This window comes from Arachis ipaensis, chromosome B1 (assembly GCF_059453495.1).
Source record: "Arachis ipaensis isolate K30076 ecotype BB chromosome B1, ASM5945349v1, whole genome shotgun sequence".
NCBI classification, from domain to species: Eukaryota; Viridiplantae; Streptophyta; class Magnoliopsida; order Fabales; family Fabaceae; genus Arachis; species Arachis ipaensis.
In genome coordinates, this window is record NC_142436.1 from 68984390 (window position 1) to 69006100 (window position 21711).

The 21711-nt window shown below is 36.0% G+C and overlaps 1 protein-coding gene and 2 non-coding genes across 3 annotated transcripts; all 3 read right to left on the reverse strand.

Annotated features, from left to right (window-relative positions):
* Nucleotides 1–918: 918 nt before the first annotated feature.
* On the reverse strand, nucleotides 919–1026 carry LOC148576940 (small nucleolar RNA R71). Its single transcript, XR_015904447.1, has one exon. It is a non-coding gene; the product is annotated as a small nucleolar RNA R71 (small nucleolar RNA).
* Nucleotides 1027–13619: 12593 nt separating this feature from the next.
* On the reverse strand, nucleotides 13620–14949 carry LOC107607940 (1,4-dihydroxy-2-naphthoyl-CoA synthase, peroxisomal-like). Its single transcript, XM_088502813.1, has 6 exons — nucleotides 14846–14949; nucleotides 14658–14802; nucleotides 14459–14581; nucleotides 13967–14068; nucleotides 13756–13813; nucleotides 13620–13624 (listed from the first exon to the last, which is right to left on the reverse strand). Exons 1-6 carry the CDS (start codon nucleotides 14947–14949, stop codon nucleotides 13620–13622), a joined length of 537 nt encoding a protein of 178 aa, XP_088358939.1.
* A 6138-nt stretch (nucleotides 14950–21087) lies between these two features.
* LOC148576941 (small nucleolar RNA R71) lies at nucleotides 21088–21195 on the reverse strand. Its single transcript, XR_015904200.1, has one exon. It is a non-coding gene; the product is annotated as a small nucleolar RNA R71 (small nucleolar RNA).
* Nucleotides 21196–21711: the final 516 nt, after the last annotated feature.

Consider the following 21711-nt stretch of genomic DNA (forward strand, 5'->3'; position numbering starts at 1 on the left):
ACTAATTCTCTCTTTAATTTTCGAAAATCACCTTCCTCTTTTTCAAAATTCCTTTTTAATTAACTAATTGTTTTAAATTTCAATTTAAATTAGTTTCATTTTTCCTTCTTATTTTCAAATTCTAACTTTGATTTTAAATTAAAAACAAAAATATTTTTATTTTAATTTATCTAATTTTCGAAAATTCCTCTCCCTCATCTCCTTTTAATTATTTATTTATTTACTAACACTCCTCTTCATCTAAGAATTCAAACCCACTCCTCACCCTTGTGTTTGGATTCTCATCTTTCCTTCTTCTTTTCTTATCTTCTTCTACTCACGTAAAGGAATCTCTATACTATGACATAGAGGATTCCATATTTTCTTTTCTGTTTTCTTCTTTTTCATATGAGCAGGAACAAGGATAAGAACATTCTTGTTGAAGCTGATCCTGAACCTGAAAGGACTCTGAAGAGGAAGCTAAGGGAAGCTAAAGCACAACTCTCTGGAGAAAATCTGACAGAAATTTTCGAAAAAGAAGGAGACATGGGCAAAAATAATAACAATGCAAGGAAGATGCTTGGTGACTTTACTGCACCAAATTCCAATTTACATGGAAGAAGCATCTCAATCCCTGCCATTGGAGCAAACAATTTTGAGCTTAAACCTCAACTAGTTTCTCTGATGCAACAGAACTGCAAGTTTCATGGACTTCCATCTGAAGATCCTTTTCAATTCTTAACTGAATTCTTGCAGATCTGTGATACTGTTAAGACCAATGGGGTTGATCCCGAGGTCTACAGGCTTATGCTTTTTCCGTTTGCTGTAAGAGACAGAGCTAAAGTATGGTTGGACTCTCAACCTAAAGATAGCCTGAACTCTTGGGATAAGCTGGTCACGGCTTTCTTAGCCAAGTTCTTTCCTCCTCAAAAGCTTAGTAAGCTTAGAGTGGATGTTCAAACCTTCAAACAGAAAGAAGGTGAGTCCCTCTGTGAAGCTTGGGAGAGATACAAGGAACTGACCAAAAAGTGTCCTTCTGACATGCTTTCAGAATGGACCATCCTGGATATATTCTATGATGGTCTATCTGAGCTATCAAAAATATCACTGGACCATTCTGTAGGTGGATCCATTCACCTAAAGAAAATGTCTGCAGAAGCTCAAGAACTCATTGACATGGTTGCAAATAACCAGTTCATGTACACTTCTGAAAGGAATCATGTGAGTAATGGGACGCCTATGAGGAAGGGAGTTCTTGAAATTGATACTCTGAATGCCATATTGGATAAGAACAAAATATTGACTCAGCAAGTCAATATGATCTCTCAAAGTCTGAATGGATTGAAGGAATCATCCAACAGTACTAAAGAGGCATCTTCTGAAGAAGAAGCTTATGATTCTGAGAACCCTGTAATAGTAGAGGTGAATTACATGGATGAACCCTATGGAAACACCTATAATCCCTCATGGAGAAATTATCCAAATTTCTCATGGAAGGATCAACAAAAGCATCAACAAGGCTTTAGTAATGGTGGAAGAAACATGTTTAGCAATAGCAAGCCTTTTCCATCATCCACTCAGCAACAGACAGAGAATTCTGAGTAGAATCCATCTAGCTTAGCAAATATAGTCTCTGATCTATCTAAGGCCATTTTAAGTTTCATGAATGAAACAAGGTCCTCCATTAGAAGTTTGGAGGCACAAGTGGGCCAGCTGAGTAAAAGAGTCACTGAAACCCCTCCTAGTACTCTTCCAAGCAATACAGAAGAGAATCCAAAAAGAGAGTGCAAGGCCATTGATTTAACCATCATGGCCGAACCTACAAGGGAGGGAGAGAACGTGAATGCTAGTGAGGAAGACCTCCTAGGACGTTTAGTGACCAATAAGGAGTATCTCTTTGAGGACCTAAAGGAATCTGAGGCTCACCTAGAGACCATAGAGATTCCATTAAACCTTCTTCTGCCCTTCATGAGCTCTGATGAGTATTCTTCTTCTGAAGAGAATGAAGACGTTACTGAAGAGCAAGTTGCTAAGTACCTTGGTGCAATCATGAAGTTGAATGCCAAATTATTTGTTAATAAGACTTGGGAAGATGAACCTCCCTTGTTCACCAATGAACTGAATGCATTGGATAGGCAGAAATTACCTCAAAAGAAACAGGATCCTAGGAAATTCCTAATTCCGTGTAACATAGGCACCATGACCTTTGAAAAAGCTCTGTGTAACCTGGGGTCAGGAATAAACTTAATGCCACTCTCTGTAATGGAGAAACTTGGGATCTTTGAGGTGCAAGCTACCAGAATCTCATTAGAGATGGCAGACAACTCAAGAAAATAGGCTTATGGACTAGTAGAGGACGTGTTAGTAAAGGTTGAAGGCCTTTACATCCCTGCTGATTTCATAATCCTAGACACTGGGAAGGATGAGGATGAATCCATCATACCTTGGAAGACCCTTCCTAGCCACAGCAAGAGCTGTGATTAATGTGGACAGAGGAGAATTGATCCTTCAACTGAATGAGGACCACCTTGTGTTTAAAACTCAAGGATCTCCTTCTGTAACCATGGAGAGGAAGCATGAAAAGCTTCTCTCACTGCAGAGTCAACCAAAGCCCCCACTGTCAAACTCTAAGTTTGGTGTTGGGAGGCCACAACTAAACTCTAAGTTTGGTATTGAACCCCCATATTCAAACTCTAAGTTTGGTGTTGGGAGGTTCCAACAATGCTCTGAACATCTGTGAAGCTCCATGAGAGCTCACTGTCAAGCTATTGACAATAAAGAAGCGCTTGTTGGAAGGCAACCCAATGTTATTTAATCATATCTATTTTATTTTCATTTTGTTATTTCGTGTTTTATTAGGTTAATGATCATGTGGAGTCACAAAAACTACTGAAAAATCAAAAACAGAATGAAAAACATCATTAAAAACAGCACACCCTGGAGGAGGAGCATTCTGGCATTTAAACGCCAGAAATAAGCATCTGCCTGGCGTTTAAGGGCCAAAAACAAGCATCAAGCTGGCGTTTAACGCTAGAAACAAGAATCTACCTGGCGTTAAACGCCAGAAACACGCTACATTTGGGCGTTTAACGCCAGAAACAAGCAGCAGTCTAGCGTTAAATGCCAGGATTGCACAGCAAGAGCATTTTACACGCCTAATTGGAGCAGGGATGTTAAGTCCTTGGCCCCACTGGATCTGTGGACCCCACAGGATCCCCACCACTTCTCTTCACACCTTTTCATAACATTCTTCCCCAAAATAACCTCCACCAATTACCTCATTCTCTCTTTCCCATCACCTCTTAACCACTCACCTCCCTCCATCTCCTCCATTTTCTTCTTCTTCTACTACCTTCTTCGTTCTTTTGCTCGAGGACGAGCAAACCTTCTAAGTTTGGTGTGGTAAAAGCATTGCTTTTTGTTTTTTCATAACCATTTATGGCACCTAAGGCCAGAGAAACCTCTAAGAAAGAGGAAAGGGAAGACAAAAGCTTCCACTTCCGAGTCATGGGAGATGGAGAGATTCATCTCAAGGATCCATAGCTCAGTAGTAGAGCATTTGACTGCACAATAAGAGAGCCCACTTATGGACCTCAACAAGAGCATGAGGAAGTTCCTCACCATGAAATCCCTGAGATGCCTCAGGGGTTGCACTTTCCTCCACAGAATTATTGGGAGCAAATCAACACCTCCCTAGGAGAATTAAATTCCAACATGGGACAACTAAGGATGGAGCACCAATAGCACTCCATCATCCTCCATGAGATTAGAAAAGATCAAAGAGCTATGAGGGAGGAGCAACAAAGACAAGGAAAAGACATAGAGGAGCTCAAGAGCACCATTGGTTCTTCAAGAAGAGGAAGACGTCACCCTCACTAAGGTGGACCCATTCCTTAATCTCCTTGTTCTTATTTTCCTGTTTTTCGTTTACTATGCTTTATGTTTTATTTATGTTTGTGTCTTTACTATATGATCATTTAGTGTCTAAGTGTCTATGTCTTAAAGCTATGAATGTCCTATGAATCCATCACCTCTCTTAAATGAAAAATGTTTTAATTACAAAAGAACAAGAAGTACATGGTTTCGAATTCATCCTTGAAACTAGTTTAATTATTTTGATGTGGTGACAATACTTTTTGTTTTCTGAATGAATGCTTGAACAGTGCATATGTCTTTTGAAATTATTGTTTATGAATGTTAAATATGTTGGCTCTTGAAGAATAAGGAAAAAGGAGAAATATTATTTGATGATCTGAAAAATCATAAAATTGATTCTTGAAGCAAGAAAAAGCAGTGCAGAACAAAGCTTGGGAAAAAAATAGCGAAAAAAAAAAGAAAAAGAAAAAGCAAGCAGAAAAAGCCAAAAGCTCTTTAAACCAAAAGGCAAGAGCAAAGAGCCAATAGACCTTAAAACCAAAAGGCAAGGGTAATAAAAAGGATCCAAGGCTTTGAGCATCAGTGGATAGGAGGGCCTAAAGGAATAAAATCCTGGCCTAAGCGGCTAAACCAAGCTGTCCCTAATCATGTGCTTGTGGCGTGAAGGTATCAAGTGAAAACTTGAGACTGAGCAGTTAAAGTCAAGGTCCAAAGCAAAAATAGAGTGTGCTTAAGAACCCTGGACACTTCTAATTAGGGACTTTAGCAAAGTTGAGTCACAATCTGAAAAGGTTCACCCAGTTATGTGTCTGTGGCATTTATGTATCCGGTGGTAATACTGGAAAACAAAGTGCTTAAGGCCACGTCCAAGACTCATAAAGTAGCTGTGTTCAAGAATCAACATACTGAACTAGGAAAATCAATAACACTATCCAAATTCTAAGTCCCTATAGATGCAAATCATTCGGAACTTCAAGGGATAAAGTGAGATGCCAAAACTATTCAAGAGGCAAAAAGCTACAAGTCCCGCTCATCTGATTGGAGCTAAGTTTCATTGATATTTTGGAATTTATAGTATATTCTCTTCTTTTTATCCTATTTGATTTTCAGTTGCTTGGGGACAAGCAACAATTTAAGTTTGGTGTTGTGAAGAGCGGATAATTTATACGCTTTTTGGCATTGTTTTTACATAGTTTTCAGTATGATTTAATTAGTTTTCAATATATTTTTATTAGTTTTTAAATAAAAATCACATTTCTGGACTTTACTATGAGTTTGTGTGTTTTTCTGTGATTTCAGGTATTTTCTGACTGAAATTGAGGGACTTGAGCAAAAATTAGATTCAGAGGTTGAAGAAGGACTGCAGATGTTGTTGGATTCTGACCTCCCTGCACTCAAAGTGGATTTTCTGGAGCTACAGAACTCCAAATGGCACGCTCTCAATTGCGTTGGAAAGTAGACATCCAGGGATTTCCAGCAATATATAATAGTTTATACTTTGCTCGAGTTTAGATGACGCAAACTGGCGTTCAACGCCAGATTCCTGCCCTATTCGGGAGTTAAACGCCAGAAACAGGTTGCAAAGTGGAGTTAAACGCCAGAAACAGGTTACAAATTGGTGTTCAACTCCAAGAAAAGCCTCTACACGTGTAAAGCTAAATGCTCAGCCCAAGCACACACCAAGTGGGCTCCGGAAGTGGATTTCTGCATCATTTACTCATTTCTGTAAACCCTAATAACTAGATTAGTATAAATAGGACTTTTTACTATTGTATTTACGTCTTTGGATCTTATCTTTGATCAGTTTTATGCTATCTTAGATCTTTATGGGGGCTGGCCTTTCGGCCATGCCTGGACCATTATCACTTATGTATTTTCAACGGTAGAGTTTCTACACACCATAGATTAAGGTGAGGAGCTCTGCTGTTCCTCACAGATTAATGCAAAGTACTACTGTTTTTCTATTCAATTCAAGCTTATTCCTATTCTAAGATATCCATTCGCACACAAGAACATGATGAATGTGATGATTATGTGACGCTCATCATCATTCTCACTTATGAACGCGTGCCTGACAAACACTTCCGTTCTACATACAAACAAGCTAGAATGAGTATCTCTTAGATATCTAATACAGAGGACCGAGTCCGAGATATTAGAGTCTTTATGGTATAAGTTAGAACCCATGGATGGCCATTCCTGAGGTCTGGAAAGTCTAAACCTTGTCTGTGGTATTCCGAGTAGGATCTGGGAAGGGATGGCTGTGACGAGCTTCAAACTCGCGAGTGCTGGGCGTAGTGACAGACGCAAAAGGATAGTAAATCCTATTCCAGTATGATCGAGAACCGACAGATGATTAGCCATGCAGTGACAGCGCATTGGACCATTTTCACAAAGAGGACGGGATGTAGCCATTGACAACGGTGATGCCCAACATACAGCTTGCCATGGAAAGGAGTAGGAATGATTGGATGAAGACAGCAGAAAAGCAGAGGTGCAGGAGGAACGAAAGCATCTCTATACGCTTATCTGAAATTCTCACCAATGAATTACATAAGTATCTCTATCCTATTTATATTTCAATCATATTTTAATTTTCAAATCTCCATAACCATTTGAATCCGCCTGACTGAGATTTACAAGGTGACCATAGCTTGCTTCAAGCCGACAATCTCCGTGGGATCGACCCTTACTCACGTAAGGTTTATTACTTGGACGACCCAGTGCACTTGCTGGTTAGTTGTGCGAAGTTGTGACAAAGTGTGATTCACGTTTGAGAGCTCCAAGTTGTTGGCGCCATTGTTGATGATCGCAATTTCGTGCACCAATGAGACCCTTATCATTTGGCATTAACCCACCCATACTTCATTTATTTTCTTATCTTTATTTCTGGGTTACTGTTCTTCTTTTTCTCTTCTTTCAGGCTGGCTACCGAAGACGGAAAAAGGGAGAAACTTCTAAAAGGGGAGACAAACAAGTCCATCTACACAATCCTTGAAGAAAAGCATCAGTTGGAACAACCCGTCCACCTGCACATCTCAGCATGCACCGAGGACGATGCAATCTTTAAGTGTGGGGAGGTCGATACCGATCTCCATGGGTTAGTTACCTTCTTCTCAACACCAATGTTTTATTTTCTCTGTTAATTCATTGTTGCATTTGCATATTTAATTGCATGTTTTTTTGATTTTATGCATTTAGTTACTACTTGGTTGAAGTAATATTTTCATTTTCAATAAATTTTTATAGTATTTCACTAATTTAAATTGAAAAAATTTTTGTGTTAAACTTATCAGAAGTTGTATTTGGAACATAGTTTTTAAGCCAAAGAACACACAACCTGTGAGATTTTGAGCTTATTTAAATGGTTACATTATTTAACCATAAATTTTTATTCTTGTGTGTTTTCTTCTCTATAATTGCAATCTTTGCTTTGTTCCATTCTATATGTCCAATGTTTAATATGTTACATGCTTGCATATGATTGAGGCCATTGTTTGATTTTAGCTCACTTATCCCAAATAAGCCCACCCTTTAAATCACCCTTGTCAGCCACTTTGAGCCTTTTAATCCCCATTTGTTCTGTTTTATAACCACATTACTAGCCTTAAGCAGAAAAACAAATTAAAAATCCCAAGTTGAATCCTTTGTTAGCTTAAGATAGATATTGTGTATAATTTAAGTATGGGAAATTTTATGGGAACATGGGATGATAAAAAAAAGGGAATTAAATTGAATAAGTTATTTGCAAATTTGGGAAGCATGCTCATGTGAAATCAAAATAATTAAATTACCATGTGCATTGGAAAAAAAAAGAGAGAAAAAAATATTCAATAAATAAGTAAATAAATAAGGGGACAAAATTACCCCAATGTTAAGTTTATAAAAAGAATCAATGCACATGGGACAAAATTCAAAAATAAGTTTGATACATGAGCATGTAATACAAAAGTGGGAAAAATTTGGGTAGCTAGGTAAAGTATTTTAAAAATTGTATAAAGTATGTATATGTTAGGTGAGATCTTAGACTAATCAAGCATTCATTTTATATAGCTCACTTAGCCTTATATATACCTTTACCCTTACCTTAGCCCCATTACAACCTTGAAAAAGACCTCATGATGTTTGCATTGGTACATTAAATATTTGTTGATTAGTTAGATAAAGAACAAAGTTTAGAAAGCATGGTTAGAGAAGAGTAGAGTGAATTACCCTGTACACTTGCACTACTAGTGAGGGTTCAGTGCTTAATTCTATGTTCCCTGCTTTCATGAGCTATCTTCTTACAAGTTTACTTGCTTTTTATTGTATGATTTGAATTAGTGAAATCTGATTTATGTTTGTCTTGAAGAGCTTATTTACTTTTAACCAAATAGATAGAAACATCTTAGCATGTAGTTGCATTCATATAGATAGGTTGCATTTCATACTTTCTACCATTCCTCTTCACTCTCTTATAGCTTCTCTTGAGCTTAGCATGAGGACATGCTAGTATTTAAGTGTGGGGAGGTTGATAAACCACTATTTCATGGTTTATCTTGTGCTCAATTGAGTGGTTTTTATCAACTCTTTACCCACTTATTCATACTTTTGCATGGTTTTACATTTGCCTTCCTAATTATGTGCTTTGATTGAAAACATGCTTCTTTGGCCTTAAGTTCCCTATGTTTAATCCTCTCTTATTACCATTAGATGCCTTGATATGTGTGTTAAGTGATTTCAGAGTTTATAGGGCAGGAATGGCTTAGAGGATGGAAAGAAAGCATGCAAAAATGGAAGGAATACAAGAAGTTGAAGGAACTGCAAAGCAGTCAGCCTGACCTCTTCGCACTCAAATGGCTAGAACTTTAGCTACAGAGGTCCAAATTATGAGGTTCTAGTTGCGTTGGAAATCTAATGTCCGGGGCTTCAATTTGATATATAATTTGCCATAGTTTCTTTGACGATAAGTGACACGAATGCGTGATCTACGCAGACGCATCGCAGTGGAAAAAAAACCAGCGTGCTTGAATTCGAAACCAGCGAATTCTGGGTTGTTTCCGACCCAGTTCTCGGCCCAGAAAACACAGATTAGAGGCTATAAAGTGGGAGAATGCATCCATTCACAATCATCAGCTCATAATTCATAATTTTTGGATTAGATGTAGATTTTAGAGAGAGAAGTTCTCTCCTCTCTCTTAGGATTTAGTTTTAGGATTTAGGATTATTTCTTCTTCATCACATGTTCAATATTCCTTTTATTTATTTTCCCAATTTAATTTATGAACTTTTTCATGTTACATTTGATATCTTTATTAGTACAACTTGAGGTATTTCAGAATTATGATTGCTTTTCTTTATTTATATAAATAATTTAAATTTTTCCCTTTTGGCTTTAATTGATCAATTGGAGACTCTTGAGTTATCAAACTCATCGTGATTGATAATTGTTATTTTTGCTAATTGAATTAGATTCCAATAACTCAAGTCCTTTCTTAGGAATTGGCTAGGACCTGAGGATCAAACTAATTAGTCCACTTGACTTTTCTTTGCTTTAGTGAAGGTTAACTAAGTGGGATTAAACTCAATTCTCATCACCATCGATAAGGAAAACTAGGATAGGACTTCCGAATTTTCATACCTTGCCAAGAGTTTATTTTACAGTTATTTATATATTTTACTTGTCATTTAAATTACTTGTTCCTTACTTTCAAAACCCCCAATTTAGAAAACTCATAACCAATAATAAGAACGCCTCCCTGCAGTTCCTTGAGAAGACAACCCGAGGTTTAAATACTTCGGTTATCAATTTTAAAGGGGTTTGTTACTTGTGACAACCAAAACATTTGTAAGAAGGGACTTTTGTTGGTTTAGAAGCTATACCTGCAACGAGGATTTATCTGCGAATTTCTAGACCACGCAAAAGTTCTCTCTTCAATGCTGAATAGCTTTGACAACATTCAACTTAAACTCATCCTCATTGACTCTCAGGGTTATCTCTCCTTTTTGGATGTCAATGAGGGTTCATTCAGTTGCTAGGAAAGGTCTTCCTAGAATGAGAGTAGCACTCTTGTGCTCCTCCATTTCCAGCACTACAAAGTTAGTGGAAAAGGCAAATGGCCCAACCTTGACAATCATGTCCTCAATTATTTCCTGATGGAATCTTAATGGAGCCATCAGCAAGTTGGAGGCATATCCGGGTTGGTTTAACTTCATCAGTCGAACCAAGCTTTTTGATAGTGGATGCAGGTATTAGGTTGATACTTGCCCCAAGATCACATAAAGCTGTCTTGGTACAAGCACCCTCTAATGTGCATGGTATCATAAAGCTTCCGGGATCTTTAAGCTTCTCTGGTAAACTTTTCAGAATGACTGCACTGCATTCTTCAGTGAGAAAAACTTTTTCAGTTTCTCTCTAATCCTTCTTATGACTTAAGATCTCTTTTATGAACTTAGCATAAGAGGGTATTTGCTCAAGTGCCTCTGCAAATGAAATCTTTATTTCAAGAGTCCTGAGATAGTCTGCAGAGCGGGAAAATTGTTTATCCTATTCCGCTTGGTAGAGCTTCTGAGGATAAGGCATCTTGGCTTTATATTCTTCAACCTTAGTTACTGTAGGTTTATTTCCTACAGAAGTGGTTGGAGAAGCCTACTTAAGGGGGTTGTTATCAGCACTTGTAGGTGTCTGACCCCTTACTGGCGTTTGAACGCCAGCATTGTGTGCTGTATGGGCGTTTAACGCCACTTTTTCACCCTTTTCTGGCGTTCGAACGCCAGAATTAGACATACACTGGGCGTTTAACGCCACTTTTTCACCTTTTTCTGGCATTTGAACGCCAGAATCATTCCTCTCTGGGCTCTTGCTGTCCTCAAGAGGATTTTGGGTAGTGGGTTGGTCATCCTCTGGTAGTTGTTCCTTTCTAAGCTTTCTGCTACCTTGAGTTGAAACATTCAATGTCTTCCCACTCCTTAACTGAACAGCTTGACACTCTTCTGTTATCTGTTTAGATAACTACTGTCTTATTTGATTTAATTGTTTTTCCATATTCTGGTTAGCATCTTTGGTTTCTTGCAGCATCTCTTTAAATTCTGCTAACTGTTTTGTTATAGAAAATAGTTGCTGATTTAGTTCAATAATTTGTTCTGGAGGACTAAGTTCAGTGGATATTGCCTCAGCCTCTTCTTTCATGGAGGACTCACTACTTAAGTACAGGTGCTGATTTCTAGCAATTGTATCATGACCTCTTGAGCCTCTTCAATTATCTTTCTCATGTGTATAGATCCACCAGCTAAGTGGTCTAGAGACATCTGGGCCTTTTCTGTAAGCCCATAGTAAAAGATGTCTAACTGCACCCATTTTAAAAACATTTCAGAGGGACATTTTCTTAGCATCTCTTTGTACCTCTCCCAGGCATTATAAAGAGATTCATTATCCTCTTGTTTAAAGCCTTGGATGTCCAGCCTTAGCTGTGTCATCCTTTTTGGAGGGAAATATTGATTCAGGAATTTGTCTGATAATTGTTTCCATGCTCTTATGCTTGCTGTGGGTTGGTTATTTAACCACCTCTTAGCTTGATCCCTTATAGCAAATAGAAACAGTAATAATCTGTAGACATCCTGATCTACTTCCTTATCACGTACTGTGTCAACAATTTGTAAGAACTGTGCCAGAAACTCAATAGGCTCTTCCTGTGGAAGACTAGAATACTAGCAATTTTGCTGCACCATGATAATGAGCTGAGGATTTAGCTCAAAACTGCTTGCTCTGATGAGGGTATACAGATACTACTCCCATATGAAGCAGTAGTGGGATTAGCGTATGACCCCAGAGTCCTTCTGGACTGTTCATTTCCACTTGAGTCCATAATGGAGAAAGGGAGATGATGTGGATTGTAAATAAAATATAAGATAAAATAAAATATTTTTGTTTTTATTTTATTTAATTGGAGATAAACCGAATTCAAAAGAAAATAAAATAAAATAATTGGAAAATAGAATATATGTTTCGAAAACTTAAAAGAAAAAAAAATAAAAGAAATTCGAATACTAAAATGATTAATTAATTAAAAAGATTTGAAAAAAATTTGGATATGATTTTCGAAAAATGAAGGGAGAGAAAGTGGTCAGGAGGTTTTGAAAAAGATATGTCTTAAACTTAAAGATACTTGTAAGAAAATAAATAGATAAAAGAAAAGATTTGAACAAGATATGATTTTAAAATTTTCAAGGTTGAAACTTTCTTAACAAGGAAACACCAAACTTAAAATTTTTCAATCAAACTAATAGAATAGGATAAGTAATTCGAAAAAAAAAAGAGAAAGATTTTGAAAAATTTTATAAAAGATTTTCGAAAAATATAAAAAATTGAAAAAGAATTTGTTTTGAAAAAGATAAAAAAAAAGATAAATTTCTAAGATTGAAATTCTAACTTGACTAACAAGAAACTACCAAATTTTAAAAATTTTGACTAAGTCAATCCTAAGGAATTCGAAATTGATGAGTAAATAAAGGAAAATATTTTTTTTGAATTTAATGAGGAAAGAGAAAAATAATAAAATGACACCAAACTTAGAATTTTTAAATCAAAACAAAGAAAACAAACAAGAAGACTGTGAATGTCAAGATGAACACCAAGAACACTTTGAAGATCAAGATGAACACCAAAAACAAATTTTGAAAATTTTTAAGAAAATAAAAACACAAATGACACCAAACTAAAAACTTTTTATACTTTGGACACTAATAATTCGAAAATGCACAAGAAAAATAAGGAAAGATACAAAACAAGAAAAGCTAAAGATCAAACAATGAAAATAAACAACAACTTGAAGATCAAGAAAGAACAAGGAACATAAAAATCGAAAATATAAAGAATAAAAAGAACATATAATTCGAAAAATTGATACAACTAGAAAATGGATTAATACAGACAGATTTATAGACGGATTTAGTCTTTGTTACAGACGAATTTTTGGATACCGACAAAATTACCGACGGATTTCGTCCCTATGTAAAAGCCTCGTCGGAAATTATTTACCGACGGATTTTTTTTCCGTCGAAAAATTACAGACGGATTTTTAGCAATTACCGACAGATTTTCCCTCTGTAAATTTTCTATCCATTTTCCAAAGGCGACGAACTTTTCGACGGATTTTTTGTCTGTAATTACAGACGAATTTTTCGACGGATTTTCCGTCTGTAATTACAGATGAATTTTCAGACGGATTTTCTGTCTGTAATTACAGACGGATTTTCCGACGGATTTTCCGTCTGTAATTACGGACGGATTTTTCAACAAATTTTCCGTCTGTAATTTGAACTTTGGAAAATCATCCATCGTTCTGATTACAGACAGAAAATCCGTCTGTAAATCCGTCAGTAAGATAAAATAGAATTTTTTTTAGATTTTTCCATTGCAAAATGAATACTTTAAATTTGTTTTCTAAATTTACTCCATCAAACACTGTAAATTGAAAAAAGAGAGCCAAAAATCACATAAATAAACATAATATTCATTACATGATACCTATAAAATTGGATGTTATTTTTCAACATCATTAGCCAATATCTCATTGTCTTAATAAAAAGATACCCAAAAAAAAATAAGATGACCATCCCAATGTTACATGAATGTCACAAATTACACTTAGCACTTAAAGATAGGATAATCTAAAATATTAATAAATAACTAAGTTGCATTAGCAACATCAAGCTCCACATTGAAATTTAATTTTGACATCTCCTGACTGAAATAGAATTAAAATCCGAATTGGAATTGGAGTAAATCAATCTATGCCAAAGAATCAAAACATAGAAAAACAGAGAGAACAACAAAAGCAAACAGAGATCAGAACAAAAATAAAATAATTAAAGGGTTCTTCACAGAGTGCGGAATGAAAAAGAACATTTGAAAGAACTCACCTGGGCTAGGCAAATTCAAACCAGCAGGAAGCCTAGGCACAACAACAGCAGGATGATTCTGCACACACGCCAGAAAAACCTCAGACGGTTCAGAAAATACAATCTCATCGTAAGATTCAACAACACTAGGGATCAAGAATCATACTAATCTTATATATTGGCATAATAACACTAATAATTGCCTCATAAAAAATGCCAACAATCAATAAACCTGCAAGTCTAACGCATTAAGGCTACCAATATCTTCATTATCAGAATAACCATCTGCTATCCTCAAAGCTTGGTCACCACCACTACAAAATGCCTTGGTCCCCTACAAAATAAATAGGCAAATCAACATCAATCAAGTTCACACTAGTTTGCACATAAAATGTGAATATTCCATTCATGTCAAAGTGACAACAACATGGCCAAATGTCCTTTTCACTGGAAGCATCATGTTTAAAATAATCAAGGAAGGATTTAATTTGATGCAATACACTGACATTCAATTAAACTCATTTTAACACCAATCACTTGAATGATCATCCGACTCTAAGAATAGATTTGATTGGATAATAGTATATCAGAATTAAACTCTAGTCAAAAGGGGCATCAACCCCAACCATTTGGCTTGAATCCATCTCAATTAACCTTAATTTTTTAGGTCAACGCATCAATTTACAGAATTTCTGAAAAACACTGGAGTAGGGAGGAGGCATACCATGCCAGTAAGAATGACAACCCCAATAGAACTATCATGCATGGCATCATTGAAAGCACAAATAAGTTCCTTAACTGTATTATGTCGAAAGGCATTCCTTCTCTCAGGCCTATTAATACTAATCTGCAACCACACTCACCCAATCACAAAAATCCAAAATAAAAATGAACTTGAAAAAGTTGAAAGCTGAAAGCCAAACCTTGGCTATGCCTTCCCCAACAGCCTTCTCATAAATGATGTCAGTGAACTCCTTGTCGGAGTCAGCATCGGAAGCGATGACCCTCCAAACGACGTCGTGGGAGAGAACATCACCGTAAACACGTTTGTAGCTATCATTCCGGGAAGTTGAAGAGTCAAAGGCCAAGTTGGAGTTGGTTGTGGGGATGAAGAGAAGGGTGATCAGATTGAGAAGAGGCACCAAGGTGGTTGACTATGGTGGCGAGTCTCCTGGTCACGGTGTCAAGTACAAGCAGGTTCTTCTTCTCTGCCATTGAAGCTTTTTTGTGAGATAAAAGTTATTGTTAGTTACTTAGTTATGCACGAATGAAGGGAAGCATAAAGCATTGGTGCTTTTTTCTTTTTCCCCCTAACTTTTATTGAAATTAAAGGGACAGAGTAGATTGGAAGATTTCATACCGAATTTTTGGATAAGATAAGCTGATAAGGGGAAAGAGAGTTACTGTAACGGCACAGTTACTGTTGACTTCGCGCCAAAAAAGAGTGTGTGCTTCTGAAAAGTGAAAACAATAAATAAATAATTTCTAAGTCAATATATAAGAAATCCATGGCCTATTATATATGTCATATGAGTTTGGTGTTTAATGTGAAATAATTCAGATAAACACATCAGTTTATTAATTAATTATTCTGATATGCAACTTGTTAGGGAGTGAACACGTAGGTTAGCAGAAATTTTGTTTGACAGGTGAGTGAGGCAATTCATCGAACAGTTTTAGTGCAAGAAGAAGATGACCTAACTTCAGAGTATTACAGAAGGGGAACTTAGTCTGTCCAATTCGAGTACCAAGTTTCTTTCATTTTAATTCATAATTTTGGAGCCTCTGTTTCATGAAGAGATCCAACTCCGGTGAAAGTTGCTGATTCGCATTTAATCTCATCGTAAAGTTACTAGGGATCATATTCCTGTACAAAACTGTGAAAAAGAAGAAACGCACAGGGTTAAGAAATTTAAAATTTTGAACTTCATCATGCTATTCAAGTAGTACGCAAGAAAAATTGGAACAAGTAACACAGTGCAACTGTTTAGAGATTAATTTATAACTAGAAAATCAAATTGATTGAAATAGTAAAGTGAAATTGATTGAAATTGACTATTAGAAACTGCTTCTCTAGTTAGTTATTAGACTCTTTAAAATTATATTTAATATAAAAAATTATACCTTATCTCCATCAGTGAGGGACAATCCTTTCTGCTGAGCTTCCTCTACTTGTCTTTCATGGTGATCTACTTCTGAAACTTGAAAACAGTGAAAATAGTGACACCACTGGTGAATGCTTGAATGGAATAACATGGAAGCCCCAAAAGACTTAAGAATTATAGAGAGCACAAAAAAACACTAACCATTAACTTCCAAAAGGTTACTTCTGCTCCCATCAGTTAAAGAATCCTCAAAATCATTGGATTTGGCTGTCAAGCAGTGTCTTGCCTCAGTTTGTTTGCCTGAAATTCTCGCTGCCATTGAAAAAGTCAACTATTGCTACCTTACCTAATCAGAAAATATTTAGTGCTACAGTTCTTGATGCTATATATAATAAGTTCAATTATTCAACTTTGAGGGAATGCAAATAATGCATAAACTTATAGGCTTTCTTGGAAGCAAAAACTTGTTGCTTATACCTAATTAATTTACTTAACTAGTTGCAAAAACTTTGAGGGAGAATTAGAACATGATATGTTGATGATGATGAATAAGCAATTACTAAATCTCTAGGTAGCTACGAAATCCATGACTGACCATGAGTATCCATATAGTAAACCTAACAATTCTTATAAAACACAATATACAACAATAATTTCTGTGAAATTCATGACAAGATACTGCTATAAAATTTTTGCTATTGTTATATCTCAAATTCTCAAATGAATTCTATTTTGTGATATATCATTATCAAATTTCAGCTCCTTCATATTCTCAAATGAACTGATTCATTCAACTAATATATACTAAATGAGTGAAATATAGATAATTAGTGATCAGTTTAATTTTGTTCAAAAGACAGTGACATTTCTTTAGACAAAACAAAAGTGTTACTACCAAGAAGTATATTATATAATCATCCATCAAGTTCAAATTCACAAACATAAAGGCTAACCATTGCCACACGCTGAAATGAACATTCAAAGTAGCAGTAATAGGTAATCATCAAATTACATAAGTGCCAGAGCACATGATAACTCCAAAACCTGTGGCATCAATAAATCAAAATTAATTTTTGGCTGCCTGATGAGCGGATAATTTATACGCTTTTTGGCATTGTTTTTAGTATGTTTTTAGTAGGATCTAGTTACTTTTAGGGATGTTTTCATTAGTTTTTATGTTAAATTCACATTTCTGGACTTTACTATGAGTTTGTGTGTTTTTCTGTGATTTCAGGTATTTTCTGACTGAAATTGAGGGACTTAAGCAAAAATCAGATTCAGAGGTTGAAGAAGGACTGCTGATGCTGTTGGATTCTGACCTCCCTGCACTCAAACTGGAGTTTCTGGAGCTACAGAACTCGAAATGGCGCGCTTCCAATTGCATTGGAAAGTAGACATCTAGGGATTTCCAGAAATATATAATAGTCCATACTTTGGCCAAGAATAGATGACGCAAACTGGCGTTCAACGCCAGCTTTCTGCCTAATTCTGGCGTCCAGCGCCAGAAAAGGATCCAAAACCAGAGTTGAACGCCCAAACTGGCACAAAAGCTGGCGTTCAACTCCAAGAAGGACCTCTACACGTGCAACACTCAAAGCTCAGCCCAAGCACACACCAAGTGGGCCCCGGAAGTGGATTTATGCATCAATTACTTACTTCTGTAAACCCTAGTAGCTAGTTTATTATAAATAGGACATTTCACTATTGTATTTGACATCCTGAGTTTTATCTTCAGATCATAGTAGTCTTCGTTACTCCGGTTCCCCTCTGGGGCCGAGACCAATGAACTCCATTATCACTTATGTATTTTCAACGGTAGAGTTTTTACACTCCATAGATTAAGGTGTGGAGCTCTGCTGTTCCTCAAAGATTAATGCAAAGTACTACTGTTTTCTATTCAATTCATCTTATTTCGCTTCTAAGATATTCATTCGCACTTCAACCTGAATGTGATGAACGTGACAATCATCATCATTCCCTATGAACGTATGCCTGACAACCACTTCCGTTCTACATTCGACTGAATGAGTATCTCTTAGATCTCTTAATCGGAATCTTCGTGGTGTAAGCTAGAATGATGGCGGCATTCAAGAGAGTCCGGAAAGTCTAAACCTTGTCTGTGGTATTCCGAGTAGGATTCAATGATTGAATGACTGTGACGAGCTTCAAACTCGCGATTGCTGGGCGTAGTGACAGATGCAAAAGGATAGTAAATCCTATTCCAGCATGATCGAGAACCGACAGATGAATAGTCGTGCTGTGACAGGGTGCGTTGACCATTTTCACTGAGAGGATAGGATGAAACCATTGACAAGGTGATGCCTCCAGACGATTAGCCGTGCCGTGACAGGGCATTTGGATCATTTTCCCGAGAGAAGACCGAAAGTAGCCATTGACAATGGTGATGTATCACATAAAGCCAGCCATGGAAAGGAGTAAGACTGATTGGATGAAGATAGCAGGAAAGCAGAGGTTCAGAGGAACGAAAGCATCTCTATTCGCTTATCTGAAATTCTCACCAATGATTTACATAAGTATTTCTATCCCTGTTTTATTAATTATTTTCGAAAACCCTATTACTAATTTATATCCTCCTGACTGAGATTTACAAGGTGACCATAGCTTGCTTCATACCAACAATCTCCGTGGGATTCGACCCTTACTCACGTAAGGTATTACTTGGACGACCTAGTGCACTTTCTGGTTAGTTGTGCGAAGTTGTGAACCATTGTATTGGCATCATGTTTTTGGCGCCATTACCAGGGAAAGAAAGAGCGATGAATTTTACATAATCAAAGTGTAATCACAATTTCTGCGCACCAAGTTTTTGGCGCCGTTGCCAGGGATTGTTTGAGTTTGGACAACTGACGGTTCATCTTGTTGCTCAGATTAGGTAATTTTCTTTTTTTTTATTTTCAAAAAAATTTTCAAAATTCTTTCAAAAATTTTTTCTTGTGTTTTCGAAAAAAAAAAATTTAGATTCAAAATTCTTAAGAATGAATTCTAGTGTTTCATGAAGCATGTGAAGCCTGGCTGGCTGCAAAGCCATGTCTAAATTCTTTTGGACTGAGGCTTCCAAACCATCAGCATAGAGGCAAGTTACATATTTGATAAGTAATGAGCAGTATATTCTGATATCTTGCTGAAGCTTGGCTGGCCATTGGCCATGTCTAGTGTTTTGGACTGGAGCTTTCATTGAAAGCTTGGCTGGCTAGTGAGCCATGTCTAATTACTGGACTGAAGCTTTAGACTAAGAATGCAAGATTCCTGGAATTCATATTAAAAATTTTGGAATCCTTATTTTCCTTTTTCAAAATAATTTTCGAAAAAAAAATACAAAAAAATTAGAAAATCATAAAAATCAAAAATATTTTTCATGTTTCTTGTTTGAGTCTTGAGTCATGTTATAAATTTGGTGTCAATTGCATGTGCATCTTGCATTTTTCGAAAATTCTCATGCATTCATAGTGTTCTTTATGATCTTCAAGTTGTTCTTGGTAAGTCCTCTTGTTTGATCTTTGCATTTGCATGTTTTGTGTCTTTTCTTGTTTTTCATATGCATTCTTGAATTCTTAGTGTCTAAGCATTAAAGAATTCTAAGTTTGGTGTCTTGCATGTTTTCTTTGCATTAAAAATTTTCAAAAATATGTTCTTGATGTTCATCATGATCTTCATAGTGTTCTTGGTGTTCATCTTGACATTCATAGCATTCTTGCATGCATCACATGTTTTGATGTAAAATTCTCATGCATTGCATCATTTTCATGTTTCTCTCTCTCATCATTAAAAATTCAAAAATCAAAAAAAATATCTTTCCCTCTTTTCTCTCATAATTTCAAAAATTAGATTTGACTTTTTCAAAAATTTTTAAAACCTAGTTGTTCTTATGAGTCAAATCAAATTTTCAATTTGAAAATCTTATCTTTTTCAAAATTCAAATCTTTTTCAAATTTCTTAGTTATTTTCGAAAATTCCAAAAACATTTTTCAAAAATCTTTTTCCTAATTTTACATCAAATTTTCGAAAATAACAATAACAATTAATGTTTTGATTCAAAAATTTCAAGTTTGTTACTTACTTGTTAAGAAAGATTCAAACTTTAAGTTCTAAAATCATATCTTGTGATTTCTTGTGAATCAAGTCATTAATTGTGATTTTAAAAATCAATTCTTTTTCAAAAACTAATTTCAATCATATCTTTTCAAAATTATCTTCTCATCTTATCTTTTTCAAAAATTTGATTTCAAAATATCTTTTCTAACTTCCTAACTTCTTATCTTTTCAAAATTTGTTTCAACTAACTAACTAACTTTTTGTTTGTTTCTTATCTTTTTCAAAACCACCTAACTAACTCTCTCTCTCTAATTTTCGAAAATATCTTCCCTCTTTTTCAAAAATCTCTTTTTAATTAACTAATTATTTTAATTTTTAAATCTTAATTTTTGAAAATTACTAACATTTTTCAAAAACTATTTTCAAAAATCACTAACTCTTTTTCAAAAATTATTTTCGAAAATTCCTTCTCTCTCATCCCCTTCTATTTATTTATTCATCTACTAACATCTTTTCCTTACACCACCAAAAATCCGAACCCTCTCTTTCTCTGAGTTCAGATTTTTTCTTCTTTTCTTCTACTAACACAAGGACCTCTATACTGTGGTATAAAGGATCCATATTATTATTATTATTTTTTCTGTGCCCTCTTCTTTATCATATGAGCAGGAACAAGGACAAGAATATTCTTGTTGAAGTAGATCCAGAACCTGAAAGGACTCTGAAGAGAAAACTAAGAGAAGCTAAAATACAACAATCCAGAGATAACCTTTCAGAAATTTTCGAACAGGAAGAGGAGATGGCAGCCAAAAATAATAATAATGCAAGGAGAATGCTTGGTGACTTTACTGCACCTAATTCCAATTTACATGGAAGAAGCATCTCCATTCCTGCCATTGGAGCAAACAACTTTGAGCTGAAACCCCAATTAGTTTCTCTGATGCAGCAGAACTGCAAGTTTCATGGACTTCCATCTGAAGATCCTTTTCAGTTCTTAACTGAATTCTTGCAGATATGTGATACTGTTAAGACTAATGGAGTAGATCTTGAAGTCTACAGGCTCATACTTTTCCCTTTTGCTGTAAGAGACAGAGCTAGAGTGTGGTTGGACTCTCAACCCAGAGATAGCCTGAACTCTTGGGATAAGCTGGTCACGACTTTCTTAGCCAAGTTCTTTCCTCCTCAAAAGTTGAGCAAGCTTAGAGTGGATGTTCAGACCTTCAGACAGAAGGAAGGTGAATCCCTCTATGAAGCTTGGGAAAGATACAAGCAGCTGACCAAAAAGTGTCCTTCTGACATGCTTTCAGAATGGACCATCCTGGATATATTCTATGATGGTTTATCTGAGCTATCAAAGATGTCATTGGATACTTCTGCAGGTGGATCCATTCACCTAAAGAAAATGCCTGCAGAAGCTCAAGAACTCATTGACATGGTTGCTTATAACCAGTTCATGTACACTTCTGAGAGGAATCCTGTGAATAATGGGACGCCTATGAAGAAGGGAGTTCTTGAAGTTGATACTCTGAATGCCATATTGCCTCAGAACAAAATATTAACTCAGCAAGTCAATATGATTTCTCAGAGTCTGAATGGAATGCAAGCTGCATCCAACAGTACTCAAGAAGCATCTTCTGAAGAAGAAGCTTATGATCCTGAAAACCCTGCAATAGCAGAGGTGAATTACTTAGGTGAACCTTATGGAAACACCTATAACTCATCATGGAGAAATCATCCAAATTTCTCATGGAAGGATCAAAAGCCTCAACAAGGCTTTAATAATGGTGGAAGAAACAGGTTTAACAATAATAAACCCTTT